This window comes from Ursus maritimus, unplaced genomic scaffold (genome assembly GCF_017311325.1).
Source record: "Ursus maritimus isolate PB19 unplaced genomic scaffold, ASM1731132v1 scaffold_16, whole genome shotgun sequence".
In the NCBI taxonomy this organism is placed as follows: Eukaryota; Metazoa; Chordata; class Mammalia; order Carnivora; family Ursidae; genus Ursus; species Ursus maritimus.
Genome location: NW_024424008.1, coordinates 8,020,504 through 8,040,811, shown reverse-complemented (window position 1 = coordinate 8,040,811; position 20,308 = coordinate 8,020,504). Strand labels below are relative to the sequence as shown.

General features: G+C 36.8%; 1 protein-coding gene across 2 annotated transcripts in view; it reads left to right on the top strand.

Moving 5' to 3' along the window:
* Nucleotides 1–20,308, top strand: part of FCHSD2 (FCH and double SH3 domains 2) — a 266,698-nt gene that overhangs the window by 127,118 nt on the left and 119,272 nt on the right. For both annotated transcript variants that reach the window (XM_008707312.2, XM_008707313.2), the window contains exons 4-5: nucleotides 2,489–2,565; nucleotides 13,874–14,018. In XM_008707312.2, the coding sequence (XP_008705534.1) occupies nucleotides 2,489–2,565; nucleotides 13,874–14,018 (222 nt within the window). The remainder of the gene's footprint in view (nucleotides 1–2,488; nucleotides 2,566–13,873; nucleotides 14,019–20,308) is intronic.

Below are 20,308 nucleotides of genomic sequence, written 5' to 3'. Positions count from 1 at the left end.
CCTGCACAAATTAATGTGCAGTGCCTTCTAGGTATGGAATAAATTTCTGGTACTTCTGGTTTTCATTGCTTTGGAGTATCCACACGTGTGTTTTCTTCCAATAGTGGAAATGGTCAAATTTGACTGTAATTTTACAAAGGAACTTATTTATTATATTAAAGCCACCTGGTCATAATCTTAGAAATCTAGTACTTTTTTTTTCTCCCCTGAGGAAAAGTGAGGAACCAGAGAAATCTTGATTTAGACGTTTCTAACTCAGAATGGCAAAACACAAAAGGAGTTTGGGCATTATGCATTTGAAATAGAATAATGTAGGTGGCATTTATTTGTGCAATCAGTGAATATGTTATTGGCATCAACTAAATGCTAGCTTCTTTGCTATAGCCTGGAGACATCATGATTAAAAAAAAAAAGGATAAGATGCGTAGTTGATGGAGTTTATAATCAGTAAACAGATAAAATATATTTAAACCAGACAGTAACAGTATAATAAGGATTATGAATAAGTGGGGGTGGTGTGAGAGAGTAACTGGGTGGAGGGTGAGCTACTTTGCGCGCAATGATTAGATTGTGGTCTCTAAATCTCGTTTCTCTCTGAAAGGAATCAGAATTTCTTAGAAAACTAGCTTAGTGCCGATCTGGAATAGAAACTGTAGAAGAAAACAAACTGTCAAGGTCTATTGGGGTCATGATATGGTAGCCAACTGGGAGGGACTCCTTACCACAGATTAACAATTAGAGAATCAAAAGAATAGTGACTGCAATAAATAGAAACACATCCATTATTTAAAATATTTGAGTTCATAATGTTACTTTAAAAATTCATTGTTCACCTTTGGGCAAAACTGGACAACCAAATATTTATCTTGCCTGTCTTCTAAGAACTGTACCTCAGGATAACCAAATAGTTCAGGAGAGGTAGCTCTTTAAAAAAGAATTCCAGCTAATAAATGCAGAAAGAAGAATAAACTATTCTATTTTGATGAAATGAAATTAAATACCTAGGAAATAAAAGTTTTCACATTTTCCTATATATAATTTTGAATATTTTGTGTTAGGAAATTTAAAAATCAGCTTAAAGGGAGGGTGGTGAGAGTTCAGCAGNNNAGCAGGTAGGAATGGGCATGATGGGAAGATATTTCATGCAAATAGCAGTATGAAGAAGGTACAAAGGTGAAAAAATACTGTACGCATTCAGGGAAATCTTAGTGATTGGTCTCCCCAAAATACGAGGGATGTAAATGGAAGTATTGTGTATATACAGTTGTATGTGAGTTCTCAGAATACACAGTGCCTTGCAGTAGTGAAACCAAACTATTGCCAAGTTCGGGAGGAACTTGAGATTCAGAAGAGCTTCTCTACAGTTCCTGCTGCCCTTTGGGTTCATTGAAATAATGATAAATAAGAGGCATTCAGCAATAGATTTAATTCAACAATGGATTTAATGCCAAATTGATTTGGCAGTAGATCTTAGTAGAAGGGTGCCATATATAGAGTGCAGCATTGATTTTATGTGGGCAGCCTCTGCTTAAAGTAGGCAATCTGTTAATTAATGTGATTGTTCTTCATCTCAGCATTTTATTTATTCTGTTTGAGGTTGCATGTAGAGATGAGTAGCCTAAAGTATATGATTTCTAATCCAGTACACTGAGCACCTGTTAGAGTGTTAGGGGACCACATATGTTCCCATCTAAAAGTAATACATTCTGTGTTCAGAGTGAGTAGTTTAACCTCACTTGCCAATAAAATAGTCTTCCCTGTCCAAATCCTGATACCCACTGTACCTATTGTAGATAAATATTGTTTTTTCCACATTCACTTTGTATGGATAACAATAAGTGGGCATATTTCTTTGTAAGTCTAATTTCTTTATTTGAAGTGACTTGCACCATGGTATTATTTAAAAAGGAAAAAAAAAAAACCTTAAAATTTGTCTTGAATCAAAATGACTACTGTGGGATAGCTAGCACTAAGGTATGTTCGTTAATTTTACATGAGAACGTGTATCTGTCTGCTCCAAACTGAAAGTGTTGTTGCCTTTCATGATATATGAGAGTTTGGATTTAGAAATGTGGTACACGCCACAGCAGAAAAATGGTGGGAAATCGAGATGTCAAGCTGGGTAATCAGAGCTCTGAGAAGGTGGACAGATGTGCTCCCTGTGATATTCCAGAGGTAGTTTGTTTTTACGGCTGGTCAGGTAGTTTGGTGAAGTGAAAAGCTTATTAACTAAGTTTCAGTTTTTCCAGCCTTATACTCACCCTTTCCTAAAATGAAGCCTTATACTTACCCTTTCCACCATGAAGAGAGGACTGTGACAATAATGAACCAGGTTATTACAGTGTTCTACCATTTATCATTTGTCCTTCTGAATTAAATATACATTTGAAAAGATGAGATTTTCCAAGTAATGTATTTTAAAGAAAAGAGCTTCTTTTATGGCACAGTACTTATTTTATAAAATATGTATATATATGTATTTTAACAGGGTATCCAGAAGTTGGCTAGTCAATATCTGAAGAGAGATTGGCCTGGAATAAAAGCTGATGATCGGAATGATTACAGGTAACTCAGTAAATAGATCTTGCCCATTTTCTCTAAAAATGGTTTCATTCAGAGCCATGTCACAAAAAGATAATGTAGATTTCAGTGTTTTAAAAAATTGCTTTTCTTTGCTATGTTTTTAGACATAATTTCAAAATTATCAGAAAATGTTAATGTTTACAATGTATGTAAATAATATGTATAAAATAGTTTTCTTATGTATTAGGCCAAGTTGTGTTTTGTTTAATTGATTAATACATATGGAATTTAAAGAAGGTAGATGACAACGGAACACAAATTGTATCCTCAGTGACCTACAGACGAAACACATTATTGCAACAATAATGAAACAAGATTATAGAGTTCTGTCATGTTTTTTAATTCTGAAATTCTAAATTTGGAGAGAGGGAATTTTGTGAGCCTAGGGAAAAGAGTTTCTAAGTTTTACACACATACACACACACACACACACACACACACACAGAATAGGGTATCCAGAAATTGGCTAGTCAATATTCCACATACAAATTGTAAAGAAGGTACATGACAATGGAATATAAATTGTGTCCTCAGTGACCTACAGATATGTTTAAAGTATTTGTAATTTTGTTTAGGATTTGATGTCTTTTTTTTTTTTTTTTTTTGGAAGTTAATTTGGAAGTGTTTATTGGCTTTAATGCTCAAACTGTCCTTAGTATTAAAGGAACCAGAACTCAAAGGCAAGATTTCAGAGCTTGCAGTTAAAACTAATGCCCATGACACAATAGCAGAGAGAATCCAGGATAATTAAGAATTCAGTATTCAAGTGTATGGCTTGGAGTCTGAATATGAAATCATGTTGCTGGATTGTCAGCGAGGACTGACATCATCAGGTAAATTCTTAACAGCGTTAGAAAACTGAAAGATAAATAAGAAACTAATAGTTCTTCACAGTTGCAGGACTGACTGATAACGTGGAAGGTGGCATGATCAGCTTTAAGTAATAGATTTGTATAATGGCAATATAGACCAACAGAGCAAAACAGGAAACTAAACAAAACTAGATATTTTTTTGTGGACTTTCCAGTATCTTTAAAATTCAGCTAAGAGGGAAAGAGGGAGGAGATGAAATTGTAGGCAAAAGAGACAAGTAGAGCAAAAACCTTGAGTGAGAGAAAGAATGTTAGATGGGTCAGTATTGCTAGCATGAAGAAAGCCTGACCAAGGAAGAGATTGCTGTCTGGAGAATAAAGAAGGATGCCAGCCTATAGTTAGGTTGTATTCCAAGTTTGTTTGAAATTCAGGATTAAGGTTACCAAAGAAGTAAGGAGAGAAGGGCTCTGCTCCCTGAATAGCTTGTACAACCTTATTTCCAAAAGTATGTTAAGCCAACCTTTACTAGATATTCCCAGACGCCATGCTAGGAATTTCAGCTTGTGATTATCAGAACAACCCTGCGAGGTACATACAGTCATCCTCCTTTTATATGTTAGGAAACGAAGTCTTGGATTAAACACCTTATTACTCAAGGTCACATCACTGTTTAAGCAGTCATTGATTCATTCTTATTCATGACATGGATGTAAAATACCTACTACATGCTAGTTGTTAAAGTACATTTTAGGATCAGAGAGACATGAGGTGTGGTGCCTGCCTGTACGGAACTTCCAGGAGATAGCTACTATAAACAGTTGTGGTACTGGGTTAGGAGTGGAGAGGCACGTTTGGACTGTAGAGGAAAACCTAGGCTTCTAAATCTGAGTCTTAAAGAATGTACAGGAGTTTGCTAGGGTTGGGCAAAAGGAATTCTCAGCAGACATTACACCTTAAAGGCATGGAGGCATGAGAAAATATGAATGTCAGGTAACCTAGCAGTTTGCCCGGCTCGTGTGACGTATACGGGTTGGAGGGTGAGAAGAGAGGTGGACCCAGAGGTTACGTAGACAGGCATCAGGAAGGACTTTGCATGTCAGTTTCTTTTCTTATTCAGAAGATAATGGAAGCATTGAAAAATTTCCACAAGGGAAATGATGTGTTCAACTTCACTTTTAATAGTATGAAGGTGGATTAAAGAGAGGTGAAGAATTTGGAAAGGATAAAATTGCAGGAATTTAATTTCTCATCACCTCTTATTTGAACACTAAAAATTAGCAGTAGGAATTAGGTGGTGGGGGAGATTTCAGTGGTATTTAGGAAATGGAAGTTAGAGGACTTACAATTGATTTGACAGAGTTTTGTTTTTTGTGTCTGTCAAATTTGTTCTAAGACAAACTATAAACAATATTCTATAACTATCAAACTAGAATGTGGTTTTCTCAGTATCTTAAAATAGCTTTTGGAACATAGAAAGCACTTGGTAAAGATGTACTGAATGAAGAATGAAGTAAAGGGAAGGAAAGGAAGGACTATAGAATGACCCCGAGGTTTGGTTTTTGTTGTTGTTGTTAATTTTAATTTTATTTTATTTAAATTCAATTAATTAATATATAGTATATTATTAGTTTCAGAGTTAGAGGTCAGTGATTCATCAGCTGCATATAACACCCAGTGCTCTTTACATCACTTGCCGCCCGGTTACCCCATCCCCCCTCCTACCTCCTCTCCAGCAACCCCCAGTTTGTTTCCTGTAGTTAAGACTCTCTTATGATTTGTCTCCCTGCTTTTCCTGCCCTTCTCCTGTGATCCTGTTTTGTTACTTAAATTCCACATATAAATGAAATCATATGATAATGAGCTTTCTCTGATTGACATATTTTGCCTAGTATAATACCCTCTAGTTCCCTCCACCTCGTCTCAAATGGTAAGATTTCTTTTTTTTTTTTTTTTTTCTTTTTTGATGGCTGAGTCTCCCACCCTCGGTGACCCCTAGGTTTTTAAATTTAGGTAGCTGAGAGGATGATGGCGGCCTTGTGAAAAAAGGGAATAGAAAGATCAGGATCAGGGTGAGAATGGCAGTTACCAATTTTTTTTGTTTATTAGGAGTTTATTTTAGTTCTAGTCATTTTAAATTTCTCTTTTAACTTTTTTTGTATTTCTATTTGTGTTTGTATTTTTCAAATGCTTATCAAAGTAAGACATGTGCAACAGAGTATAAAGTGCAGCCTCATCCTCTTTCCCAAGCCTCTCATTCCTACTGCTGTTCCCTTAGAGTAAGTGCTGTTAAAAGCATGTGGCCTTTTCTTCCATATCTCTCCTGTGTGACACATACATGAACATTCCAGTTTTTTCTTCTTAACAGAACTGAAATTATTGTATACATATGCTTCTATAACTCTCCCCACCACCCTACCCCACATTCCATATACTTAAGAAGTCTGTTTAGACTTTCATGTCTGTACGTTCAGGTCCCCCATTCTTTTAGATGTTTGAGTTAATGTTATAGTGTGGGTAGACTGTAGTTTCGTTACCCATTTTTTGGTTGGTAATTATTCAGTTTATTACAATTGCAAATAGTGCTGCAGTGGATAATTCATGTATGCATGTAGTTATATCTTTGTGCATATGAAAGTGTATCTATGGGGAAATTCTTTTTTTTTTTTTTAAGGTTTTATTTATTTATTTGACAGAGATAGAGACAGCCAGCGAGAGAGGGAACACAAGCAGGGGGAGTGGGAGAGGAAGAAGCAGGCTCATAGCAGAGGAGCCTGATGTGGGGCTCGATCCCAGAACGCCGGGATCACGCCCTGAGCCGAAGGCAGACGCTTAACCGCTGTGCCACCCAGGCGCCCCTATGGGGAAATTCTTTTTTTTTTCAGGATAAATTCTTAAAGGGGGAAGTACTAGGTCAAGGGTTTATGCATTTAAAATGTTGACATTATAAATTATAAATTATACTTCATAAACTCTATATCAATGTATTTTACATTTCTTCTAATTGATTAGAATTTTTATTTTTTACCAAAAGAACATACGATTAATCTTTTAAAATATTTGTCAGTCTGATGGAACATAAACTGTTTAATGGCATTAAACCACCCCCATTTGCCTTAAAACTAGACAACTGTGACTTTACTTTCTCTTGGACTTTTTTTTTTAAGTCTTTCAGGGCAGGCGTCCGGCTCTGTCTTACGTTCAGGCTGCTACAACAAAATGCCACAGACTGGATGGCCTATAAGTAACAATTTTATTTCTCATCGTTCTGGAGGCTGGAAGTCTGAGACCAGGATGCCAGCATGGGTTCTGGGGAAGTCCCTCTCTGAGTTGCAGGATTCTCAACTTCTAGCATGCTCTTACATGGTGGAAGGGGTTTGGGAGCTCTGTGGGGTCTCTTTTTAAAAGGGCACTAATCTGCATTATGATCTAATCACCTCCCCAAAGCCTCACCTCCTGATACCATCATCTTTGGAGGTTAGGATTTCCACATGTGAGTTTTGGGGGGACACAGACATTCAGACCATAGCAAGTCCTTTCTTATATAAGTGTTTCTCAAAGTTCCCTCAGCTCTCTAGTGACTGTTCTAAGTAATCTTATCTGTCTTATTCCTGTCTTTAAATATTGCCTATAAACTAGTAATGATTGTATGTTTTTATTAACACTTTAGCTTGGGAACCAAAAAGTCAACTGCCTCCAAGTTTGACTTCTTTCTAGATCTCATCCTGTCTTAGGAATGTTAAACAGTGGCTTCTCTGCCTGCGATCTCTCCCTTCCGTAATTTCATTAGCCACAACTCCCACCACCAACTCCCCGTGTATCTTCGCAAAATAGGCCTAGTGTCACTCCCCTGCTTGAAAATCGCCTGTTTCTCCTTGCCAATGGGTGAAATTTAAAAGGTTTTATTTATTTATTTTACTTATTAAATTTTTTTAGAGAGAGAGCATGAGTGGGGAGGAAGGGCAGAGGGAAAGGGAGAGAGAGAATCTTAAGCAGGCTCCACACTGGGCTCAATCTCATCTCATGGCCCTGAGATCATGACCTGAGCTGAAATCAAGAGTCGGACACTTAACTGACTGAGCCACCCAGGCACTCCCAAAACATTTTTAAATAGTATTCAAAGCCGTGAAGAAACCTGGCCCCAAATTACCTTTCTTTCTTCATCTGTGGCCATTTCTGATTTTCTTATCCTTAGTTGCCTAACCTGCGGACATCTCGAGCTGCAGTTGTATTGCAGTTCTTACCACACCTGCACCTCGACTAGACTGGAATCAGTCATCTTCCCTGCCTTCACCTCTGTTACCTACACTTAGGAGATTCTCCCTTCTTATTGGCAAGAATAGCACTACAGTGCTGTTATTTATTAAACACTGTATTTTCTCCTTGCTGTCAGTTACTGTATAAATTAATCTTAAATTATGAGCTTATATACCATATTTTCTAGAATATTTCTGATGTACAGTGTTACATTTTTAGGCCTAGGGAATGTATGGTTTTGTTTATTTTTTAATTTTTTACTTTTTATTTTGAAATAGTTGTGGATGCACATGCAGTTGTAAAAACTGATACCAAGAGCCCTCTTACACTCTTCACCCAGTTCTTCCAGTGGTAATATCCTAGATAACTATAATACAATATCACAACCAGGAAACTTACAGTGATAGAATCCACCAATCTAATTCAGACTTCACCAGTTTTACATGCATTGATTTGTGTGTGTTCATATTAAATTTTGTGGGGTTTTATCACATTTGTAGATTTTTGTGACCACCACCACAGTTAAAGTAAATTGTTTGGTGTGTTTCTTAATTATGATTCTTCCTGGTAAAGTTTTCTCTGTTTTCCATTGTGATGTCCATATGGGAGATATGCCAGCATGGTTTTAGGTGGTATATGGGTGAACATTTTTTAAATTTTACTAGTTATAACTTAATTATTATGGCAAGTGTCCTTTGTTTTTCAGTTAGAGTATGAAGTTATAAAATACCATTTTAATTTAAAAGGTGAGTCATGTTAATAAAAAAAGGTAAGAAAATAATAGTGTAGGAGATATTGAGGCAAAAATCATATTAGACATACGCAAAGGACTTAGGATACACAAAGCTTGGTACCCTTATCAGAGTGAAGAAACCCTTCTTTCTCGTTAGCATTATTGCTGGGACCAAGAGCAATCTTATGTCAGCAGCAGAGCAGAGGTTTGGGAGCCAGACAAATCTGGGTTCACGTCTAGGCCGCGCCGTTCCCTCCTCTCTTTCTTCCACTGAATCTGTATTGAATGCCTGCTATGCCAGACCCTCTTCTAGGTGCTGCATATACACAAGTGAATGAAACAAAGCTTCTGCTGCATGGAGCCTGCGTTCTAGTGAGAGGAGACAAGACAATAAACATACGAACAATTAAACATTATGTGTCGGTGATAAGGAGCACAGTAAGGAGACTGCAGTGTCGTGGGAAGTGGTGGCACCACCTTGGCTGTGTTGTGTGGAGCAGAGACTTCGGGGAAGCAAGAGGTCATTTAGGAAGCTGTTTCCGTAATCCACGCACAAGACAGTGTTCCCCAAACCAGGATGGTAGCAGTGGAGGAGACAGACAGTAATCAGATTCCATCATATTTGTAGAGTCTACTGAACAGGATTTCTCTGTGGATCAAATGTGGGATGTGAGAGAAAAAGGAGAAATCCATGATGACTCTAGGGCTTCTGGTTTGAGCAGCTAGAAGGTTTGAGTAGCTATCAACGAGATGGAATCAACTGACAACAGATTTTAGGGAAATCAAGAATTTGGTTTTAGACATTATAGTTTTAAGATGCCTACTAAATGTCCAAGTTGGATATGTTAAATAGGCAGTTGGAGGTTAGGAAAGATGTCTGAGCTGGAAGTAAAAATTCAGGAATAGTTAGTATACTGACAGTATTTAAAGCCAGGAGCCTCAATGAGCATATCTAAAGAATGAGTGTAGTTAGAGAAGAGAGGCCTGGGGACTAACTTTGGGGGCACTCCAGCATTTACAGGGCAGTGAGATGAAGAGGAATCAGCAAAGGAGACTAAAGAGTGGCTAGTGAGATAGGAGTAGACCAAGAGAGAGTGATGTCTTAGAAGCTAAGGAAAGAAAGCATTTCAAGAAGGATAAACTAGGTCAGTTCCGCTGATAAATTGAATAATAGGACCAAAGCTTGAATTGACTGTTGGGTTAGCCATAAGAGATATTTGATGATCTTGACTAGCAATTTCAAAAGAATGGTGGAGGCTAAGACCTTATTTAAATTAAACCCAGAGAGACCAAGAGCGGGGCACCTGGGTGGTTCAGTTGGTTAAATGTCCAGCTCTTGATTTCAGCTCAGGCCCTGATCTCAGGGTCATGAGATTAAGCCCCTCTTGGGCTCGGTACTGGGCGTGGAGCCTGCTTAAGAGTCTCTCTCTCCCCCCCTCTGCCCCACCGCCCACCCCAATCCCCTCCTGTGCACGCTCGCTCTCTGCTTGCTCTCTCAAAAAAAAAAAAAAAAAAGAGAGAGAGACCAGGAGCAGAGGAATTTTAAAAACAGTAATTTCAGACAGTTCTTTCATAGAGTTTTGCTGTGAAAGGGAGCAGGCATTGGAGTCGTAGCTGGAGAGAAATGGAGGGTTGAGGGAGGGTTTTTTGTTCTTGTTTTTAGATGGGAGACATTATAGCATATTTAGAGATCCATCTAGTAAAGAGGGGAAAGCAGATGTTGTAGGGAGAGCACAGTTACTAGATTGCTATTCTCGAGTGAGTTATAGAATGTAGTTCAAATGTGAAGGGTTGGCCTTCAGAGCACAGGTAAAAGGAGAGATGACGGAGTGCATGGGTGCCGAAGTAGGGAGAGTGGTAGATGTGGTGGGACCATATGGACATTGTCTTCTGGTAGCTTCATTATCAGCTGAAAGTGTGGTCATATTAGAGGTTTGAGATGAGGGGGAAAGGTGGGAAATAATTGTGTAGAAGATTGAGAGAGTAAGAGGATTTAGGGGAATATAGTAGAATTGCTGCATAGCACTAAGGGGTTACTAGAATTTTATTAGACATCAAGTTAAACTGAGACCAAGGCAGCATGATGATGGTTTTCTTCAGTAGTGTTCTGCTGCAGAGAGATTGGTATATAAACAGAATTTTGGATTTAACCAAGGTTGAAATTTGTAGATTAGAATGATGAAAAGAGAGGGGCCAGGGTCATAAGGGTATACATACGGAGTGTCTATAATGGTGGACCATGAAATTTAGGCTGGATAAGGAGCTGAGAAGGGAAATTATGAGAGGGGTAAGAGACAGTGGATCAAATGGATTGTGGGTTCTGATAGAGTTTGAATAATTGTTGGAGTCAGAAACCTAAAGGGAAAGAATGGAAACAGAAGGTATTGGTCAGGGATTAGATGGTTAATTTGGGATTACAGCAGAGGGGTAGTTACTGGTAATGGCAAAGTCCAGGTTATGACCATGGGGGCGCTATTTCCTGGTGAATAGCCTTAGAAAAATCTATAACCTCTCCAAGCCTTAATTTTCTCCTGAAAAATGGAGATATTGCCTATTTTACAAAGTTGACATGAGGATTAAATGATAATGTAAACGTAAAAATACATGGCATAGTGTTAACATGGGATAGATTCTTAAAAGAATTTCCTTCCTTTCTTTCATAATTTTGAACCTTATTTCCTGACCTGAGCAGAATAGCAAAATAATAGATGCTTAGCACCTTATGCTTCAAAATCATATATGAAGCCTAGTGAAATTTTAGAAACATTTTAAAATCACTCTATACCCATTATTATTTTTCCTTAGTTGGAAAGAAAACCACTGTACCATTGCAGCTATCACTATTATGTTAAGAAGCACTTATATTTCTATTACAGTTCTGCTTCTGTTACTATTTATTCATTTAAAAGAATCTGTGCCAAGGGTTTTCACATCATTTGCATTTACTGTCAGAATAGCCCTGTGAGGTACGTGGTGCTGGTATTTTTGTTATTTTCTCCATTTGCCAGTAGAGGAAATGAAAGTATAGTGAAGTATCCTACATATGATTATTGGGTTGAACTAGAACTTGAGCCCAGGTCTTCTGAGTAACTGGTAACTGAATTCTGTTCTTTTTGTGGTGTGTCATTATTGGGGATATGTTTGCCTGCTGTAGATCTGCTGATCTCTAAAGATCTCTTTTTAACCTCTGTAAGGAAAGGATTTTTCTTTTTATTGTATAATCCTTATAATTTTATATCCATTCATTTTTTCATGCAACACATACTTACTGTAACCTTTCTAAGTGTTAGGCTGTGGGTTTAGGCCCTAGGATAGTGAGAAAGACATGTATCCTTACCTTCAGGAAATTTTCACTATAATGAGAAGGACAGACATTAACTAATAATTACATAAAAATATGTATAATTGAAAAATGCTGGAGCCATGTGAATGAATACCAGAGAGGGACTTGATTGAGTCTGTGGGTTGGGTTGGTGGTGATCATGAAAGACTTCTCTAAGGAAGTTACAATTAAGCTGAGGTTTGAAGGATAAACAGCAGTCAACCAGGCAAAGAGGTAGAGGGAAGAAGGTGCTACCTAAGGGCAGAGCCTCGATGAGGGATCCTTCCTTCTTCCTGTCCTTCTTACCCTCCTTCCTTCCTATCACAATTCATAATGGTTCTTTCTCATTTTCATTATGATTTAAAAATGTATTTTAAGTGTAAATTAATAGTTACAAAGCATAGTATTGAATTTTTCTCTCTGCATTTTCTGAGAAAATCAGTTATTTGGACTGCTTAGGAGGGCCCATGGTGAGTTTACCTCCCAGGTTCCATCAGTTGTCATGCAGCGAGGCCATGGAGGACATTAATTTTGGTGTTCTTTTTTTTTTTTTTCCAGCCTTATTGAAAAATAATGGACATACATCACTCTATAAGTTTAAGGTGTACAACGTGATGGTTTGATTACATATATTGTGAAATGGTTACCATAGTAGGTTTAGTTACCATCCATCATCTCACATTCATTTTGCTTTTATGCTGGAAGTTTTTGCTGGCACAACACACTGAATCTTTTTTTCCAAAGGGAACGTGATATACTTCTGCTTAAATAAATGAATATTTCCATCTAAACGGATTCATTTGGTGTATTACAAAAACTAATTCATTGCATAAATTAACCATTTCCTCAGTTAAAAAATACAGTTACAAGGGTTTTTTTAGTTCTAAGTAGGATGGGGACTCAGGCAATTTTTCTTTTTCTTGTTTTTACGCTGTCATCCATTTCATCCATTGACCCACTGCTAGCATTTATGTAACACAAGGTATCGACTATAGCTATCTATAGTAGAAAATCCACATGGCACAAGAAGAAAATCTTAGGAGATGAATGTTATAATCTACCAGTATTTCGTTTTTAAAAACAAAACACCATCCATTGTTATGATAAGTTATAAAATACGTTTAACTGGTGCAGGTGCATACTAGAACTGACTAAGGTGTTTAGCAAAGTAGAAGAGAAGCTTTGACAAGGATATTGGCTACAAAAAGCAAAGGATGAATAATCTTTGACTTTGCGGAGAGATTGCTGAACACATTTATCAAGCAAAGGTGATGGGACTTGCTTGGCATGGTTCCAGGCCACAGTGTGGTGCTGGCTAAGCATTATTACAACACAGAAACAGATGTAGAACAAAGGTACCGTAGACTTCTCAAGCACATAAACAGTTGTGCATGATTTTCTTTTTCCAGCCATATCAGTTTATGTAAGAAAGTAATACAATGTGTTTGAAAGAGAATGTGCTTTAGAGGTACCCAGGCTTCATCTGTATCTCAGTACTACCACCCTCTTGTGTGGTCTAGAGTGATTCTCTGCATCTCTCTGAGCCTCGGTTACCCATCTCTAAAATTAGGAAAATATTTTTAGAAAAAATTTTTAAAGATTTTATTTATTTATTTTAGGGAATGAGGTGGGGTGGGGTGGACAGAGGGAGAGGGAGAGAGCATCTCAAGCAGACTCCATGCTGACCACAGAGCCTGATGCAGGGCTTGATCCCACGACCCCGAGATCACAACCTGAGCCAAAACCGAGAGTTGGACACTTAACTGCGCCACCCAGGCACCGCAGGAGAATGTCTTAATGAAATAATGAAATTTGTTGTTCACAGCGATGACCCTGAGATGGTGAAAGGTCTGGACAGTCTGAATTATTCACTAATTTTTATAGTGTTAACTTTGTTTGGAATTATAATCGTATCACTTTATTTCAATATTGAGAGTAGCTGATGAATCAAGACAGCCCATTGCAGAGCTCTTGAGGAATAAAATATATGTCATGTTTCTACCTGTATATGTTAAAAATATTACTCTCTATAAAGCAGTACAAATACACTTTCAACTATAAAGAAAACATCCATTCTGTTTCACAGTGCTAGCCAGTGAGCATAAGGTTAGCCAGCTATTTTTTTCCTTTTCCCTGCCTAATACTTTTCTGTCCCTCTTTGAATTTAGGAGCATGTATCCTGTTTGGAAATCTTTTCTTGAGGGAACAATGCAGGTAGCCCAGTCTCGGATCAATATATGTGAAAACTATAAAAACTTCATTTCTGAGCCTGCAAGGACAGTGAGAAGCTTAAAAGAACAGCAACTAAAAAGGGTATTGTTTCTATTCTTTTCTTATATGCATATTAATATCTCAGTGCTCCATTTGTAATCTGTACGATTATATTAAACTGCATTTTAACACCTTGAGCTTTTCTATATGGTCACAAATATTTCTGATTTCAACATGGATTTTCTGATTTCAGCATGTTACTAGAATTTTGTTGATTTCATCATATTCTTTCTAACTACTGTGTTTTATTAACTGACAAAAGTGAGTGTAATTTGAATCTGGACATTCTAAAAGCTCAGTGAACACTTAGAAATACCACTCTTCACCTCAACTGATTATTGGTATAGTTTGGTGCATGTTAAAGTAGCTACAATGTTATTAATCCCACTAAGTCTTGAAAAAATTTGTCTTAGTTTTAACTTGAACCATTTTGCGTAATAATTTAAAGGAAGTTGGCACATTTTGACCAAATATAGAAAACTTACTACCAAAAATAGTGTAGTCTAAAGTTTAATTATATGGGTTATAAAGAAGTAAAGTTTTCAAATAGATCTATTTCTTTGATTATACAGAAATTAAAAATTCATAGAAAAAAAATCACTATTAAATGTGATTTTTATGAAAAGCTTGCTATTGAAAGTAGTTGACTGAATTGTGTCCTTTTTTGGAAATAGAGTTACAAAAACAGATTATCATGATGCCTAATAAGTAAGTAAATTTTTCTTATGGAACCATTAAATACTTTAGAAAATATTAAAGTGACCATTTATGAAAGCAGTAATTCAGAAGCCATCTAGTTTTTTTAATTCTAATTGTCATTTGAGTTTTCAGAATTGCTTTATAAACAAAACCTAAAAAAACTAATTTTACTTATTTGTCAAAGATGATTTTAGTAGCATAAGATCAGTATGTTAAATGTATATTGAATGTATATAAAATTTTCCTCTCTTTCAAGTACTCAATATTATCAGTTGGTTTTAACATATTTGTATAAGAATGCCTTTGTTTTGTCTTTGCTCAGAATTACCTCTTTCAAAGAAAACATGGTGAATAAACTACATGACCACTGACCAAACTGTGCTTTTGAGTTGGAAGAAAATATGTTGTATGTCTAGTTTGTAAATATCTATCCATGTGTGCAAAGAGAGGGTAGGAGATAGAGGCAGAGAATTAATGCTAGCATAACTTCCTAACTGGGAGGAAATAGTGTGTTTCAGATAGCTAGTGCATTCACCACATCTAACTGAATTACTGGAAAGTTCTATTTTTCTTAATATAAGAGTATTTTGAAAAAGTTGACCACTGTGCTTTTCTCTGCCATTGGTAGAATCGTCTCCGCCCTGAATTTAACCAGCATTCCTGGGCAAAGGATTTTTGGTGGGATTTGACAAGTCCTCAGATCTGTGAATTAATTTGTTTTATATTATATCTGATAAAAATGGTGCTGTGTTCCATCTAGACATTAAGTACATATTGGGCATACCTCTTAGGATTCTGAGATTACAGATGACAGACCTACTTCCAACTAGCTTAAGCCAAGAAAGTAATGTATTATTAGCTTGTGTAACTGAAAATTCCAGGGGTAGATCCAGGTGCTCAAATGATGGTATTACAGTTCAGTCTGTCTTCCCATCTGTTAGGTCTGCTTCATTCGTTAGCAACTCTCTGCATGGTGGCCCCCAAATGCAAGATTTACAAATCTTACAGCAAGCAATCCCACATTTTCCATTTTCCTGAAAGTTCCAATAAAACTACCCAAATTAAGGCTGATTGGTCTGTCTTGGGTCACAGGCCTTCCCCCAAGTTAGGGGTGACAGTCCTCATGCAAACTATATGTACTAAAAATGGGGAAAGATGATTTTCCAAAAGGAAATTGAGATGAGTTTCCAAAGGAAAACAAGGGAAATAGAGACAGAGCAGCAAAAACAAGTAACTGCTATAGTTGGTTTCTTCGATTATACCTCCCAAGCTTTACAACAGATTGACTCCATGAGATAAACAGATCACCAGTTCTTTTTCCTTTGCTTCTCTAACCTTCCCCCCATTTTTCTGCCTTCTTTTGAATTAATCTTATATTTTTCATTTCTTCTTTTTTTTTTTAACTCAGAGTGATAAAAGCAGTTGACATGAGATCTACCCTCTGAACAGATTTTTAAGTGTACAGTACAGTATTGTTATCTATAGCCACAGTGTTATGCAACTAACCTTGAACTTATTTTGTATATCCAAAATTTTGGTAGGTTAGCAGTTCTCTCTTTCCTCTTCCTCCAGCCCCTGCTGACCACAATTCTGTTCTTTGCTTCCATGAGTTTGATACTTCATGTAGGTGGAATCATGCAGTGTCTGTCCTTTTGTGACTGGCTTGTTTCACTTAGCATTAATGTCTTGCAGGTTCATCTATGTTGTTGTATGTGGTGGGATTTCATTCTTTTTTAAGGTCAAATAATATTCCATTATGTGTATGTGCTACATTTTTTATACATTCTTGATTGATCAACACTTTGGTTGTTTCCTCACTTTTTCTGTATTTGAGTTTGAATATTTTCCACCAATACCTTGCAGTACATTAATACTCTGTTTTGCTGTTTCTAATCTGCTTTTAAAACATCTTTTGGAATCTCAATGTATTTTTCAGTTCTAGAATTTTTAGTTGAGTTTTTAAAAATAGATTCTGTGGGGCACCTGGGTGGCTTAGTCGGTTAAGCTTCTGCCTTCGACTCAGGTCATGAGTCCAGGATCCTGGGATCGAGTCCTGCATCAGGCTTCCTGCTCAGTGGGAAGTCTGCTTCTCTCTTTGCCCCTCACCCCCCACTCATGCTCTCTCACTTGCGTGTACTCTCTCTGTCTCTCAAAAATCAATCGCTCGATCAATCTTTAAAAAAATAGATTCTGTGTTCCTGGTGCAGCTCTCCATGTTTTTCTTTTACTCTCTTAAATATGTTACTCCTAATCTCTATTTCATGATTCCAATGTCTGAATCACTGTAGGTCTCTTTTTATGATTTACCGTTTTTCTTGGTTTTTGGTTATTGGGGTCAACTGTTTTAGTATCAATTCTGGACATTGTGAATAAAAATTGTAGAGGCTCTGGAAGACATTTTTTGTTTCCAAAGAATTAAGTTTTCTGGCAGGCAGATAGAATACTGTCAGATCACCTTGATCTATTAGGGTCTGGTTTTAGCCTTTCTTAGGGCTGGTCTCTTTCACCTTTGTCCTTATTGCCAGGATTTTAACTGAAAGTGTGGGGTGCCCACCAAAACCCTTCTACTTTGACAAGACTTGGCTCCCACCTTTGTCTTCTTCAACATCACGTAGCTGCTCTGATCCTCAGGTAATTGCTCAGCTCATTAGCCTTTCAGCTACTGTTTTTTGCTGGATTTCTTGGACTTTCACCGGTACATGCATTTAGAAGTCAGCCGAAGACTGGGGGAAATTGCATACAGATCTTTGGACTTGCTTCTCTGTGGCACCCTTCTTTCCAGATCCTAGCCTCTCAAGTTCCTACTCTTTCAGCATCCTTAAACTCCAACCTCTGCTTCCTCAGTCTAGTAAGAATGCATGTTTCTTTGTACCCTGATTCAACAGGAAAAAAGTCACCTTAAATATAGAGCTTCCCTTCTTCCAGATATCACAGTCCCGTAAGTCCAGTGGGTTACCAGTGTCCCAACTTTTACAGTTTCTAGCCTAGAGGAAGGGAGTCTGAAACAACTTGTTCTGTCATGATCACAACCAAGTTGGCTTAAAATTTTCCCTCCATAACACGTTAATGTTCATGTTCTTTTAAAAACTTCCTCCATTTTGACAGTTTTCTTTTCTAATACTCGAAGATAAATCCAGGCATATTATAAAGCGTCTGACCATTGTGTAGAGAATTATAATGAGAATCATATCATATCTTTTTCTAAATCATTTCCTATATGGTGACATTTGCTTATAAAACAAAATGAGCCACAATAATTTAAGGCATTTGTCATTTTTTAAATTGAGGTATAATTGACATAACATTATATTAATTTCAGGTGTATAATGTAATGGTTTGATATTTATATATATTACAAAATGTATTGCAAAATAATCACTACAGTAAGTCCAGTTAACATCCATTATTCTTATAATTAATTAATAACACTCCAGTTCGTACCTTTCTTATGTATACTAGAGTTTACATTCCTTTGAAATAGTTGGGATTTACATTGAATAACACTTTAGAGTTTGTAAACTGCTACTGTATCCAGTATGGTCTCATTTGATTTTCATATGCACTTGTTAGGTATGTAAATATTATTATTTTACAAATGACAAAACTGAGGCTAAAAAATGTTAAAGAGACTTAGTAGTAGATAACAGAGCAGGAATTTGAATGTACTACTTTCTAATTCCAAATCCTTTGCAATCTTTTAAAAACACTTGAAGTTTAATATTTAAATAGGTTTACAGAAAAATACATACCACCTCTTCACCTTAGTAGACTACTTAATTTCTTTACTCCTTTTATCTTCTTTGTTTTTGTAATAGTTGTAATTAATACATTGATCATTTTTTGTGATATATTCGTCATTCTCTCCCATTTCCTAATTAATTGTTCCTGTTTCTATACAACCTTTATGTTTATTGTTATTATTTTTCTTTTAAGTAGGCTCCATGCCCAACATGGAGCCCAGTGCAGGCCTTGAACTCACAATCTTGAGATCAAGACCCGAGCTGAGATCAAGAGTTGGACGCTTAACCAATTGAACCACCGAGGCACCTCTATTATTTTTTTTTTCTGAATGAATTTTTAATTTATTCTGCTTTTTAAAATCATATCTCTGTTTTTGGACATTACCACTAACTCTACAATAAAAATTTAACTTTTTTTCTTAGAAGTTATTGTCTTAGGGTGAATTTCCAGGACGTGAATACAGGGTCAGAGAACCTACTGGTTTGTAGGACTTTAATGTATTGGCTCAAGTTACTTTTACTTTTATTCCTGTCTTTAAGTTAACGGCCAGTATATCTATCCACGATCTGTGTCATACTCAGGGAGCATACTTTTAATTTCTTTACTAGAATTCTAATATCCAAGTTTGTCACCATTTCATATGATCCCTTAGCCTTAATGTAAAGTTGTACATTCATTTCTGTGCTCATCAGTGCTCAGTGCTTATAACTCTTGGGAAAGAGCTGGGCTTGTACCACACCAAGTCTTTTTCTTAACATATAGGCATTATTAAGCTTCTTTTTTAAGTATATAACTTAATCTACCCCAGAAAACTGGATTCCTGCAGAAGAAATTTACTTTAAAAGTTGGAAAGGAAATCCTAGGTAATCTTTGCAAATTAAATTTGATGACTTTTATTCAGTAAATAGTTTTGGTTCAGACATACCTCAGAAATATTGTGGGTTTGGTTCCAGACCACTGCAATAAAGCAAATATTGCAATAAAGTGAGTCAAGTGAAGTTTTTAGTTTCCCGGTGTAAATAAAAGTTAGTTTACACTGTACTGCATGCTATTAAGGGTGCAGTAGCTGTTTCTAAAAAAATGTACATACCTTAATTTAAAAATAGTTTATTGCTAACAAATGCTAACCCTTATCACTCAGATGAGTTAGCATTACCTGAGTGATAATGGTTAGTGAGTCATAACCTTGTTAGGGATAGAGAGTCTTGCCTTGATGTTGATGGCTGCTGACTGATCAGGGTCATGGTTGCTGAAGGCTGGGGTGGCTGTGGCAATTTCTTAAAATAAAACAACAGTGAAGTTTGCTGTATCCATTGACTCTTCTTTCACAGATGATTTCTCTGTCGCATATGATGCTATTTGATAGCGTTTTACCCACATTTAGAAGTTGTAAAACTGGAGTCAGTCCTCTCAAACCCTGCCACTACTTTATCAACTAAATTTACTAATATTCTAAATTCTTTGTTGTCATTTCAACATTCTTCACCAGGAGTAGATTCCGTCTGGAGACCACTTTCTTTGTTCATCCATAAGAAGCAGTTCCCCATCCATTCAAGTTTGATCATGAGATTACAGCAGTTCACTCACATCTTCAGGCCCCACTTCTAATCCTAGTTCTTTCTATTTCCACCACATCTGCAGTTACTTCTTCCACTGAAGTCTTGAACCTTCCATTTGTGAAAAAAAACAATATCCGCAAAGCACAATAAAGCAAAGTGCAATAAAATGAGGTATGCCTGTATTTTGCTACGTGCAGAGCACTTTCCTTTGACAAAAACCCAAATTACTCTGACTTGAGTTCATTCGGGTGATGGAAAACATTTGGTTATGGATTTACTGAAGGCTAAGGAAGAACAGATCACAAGAGATCTCTTCATTGCACACATAGGCTA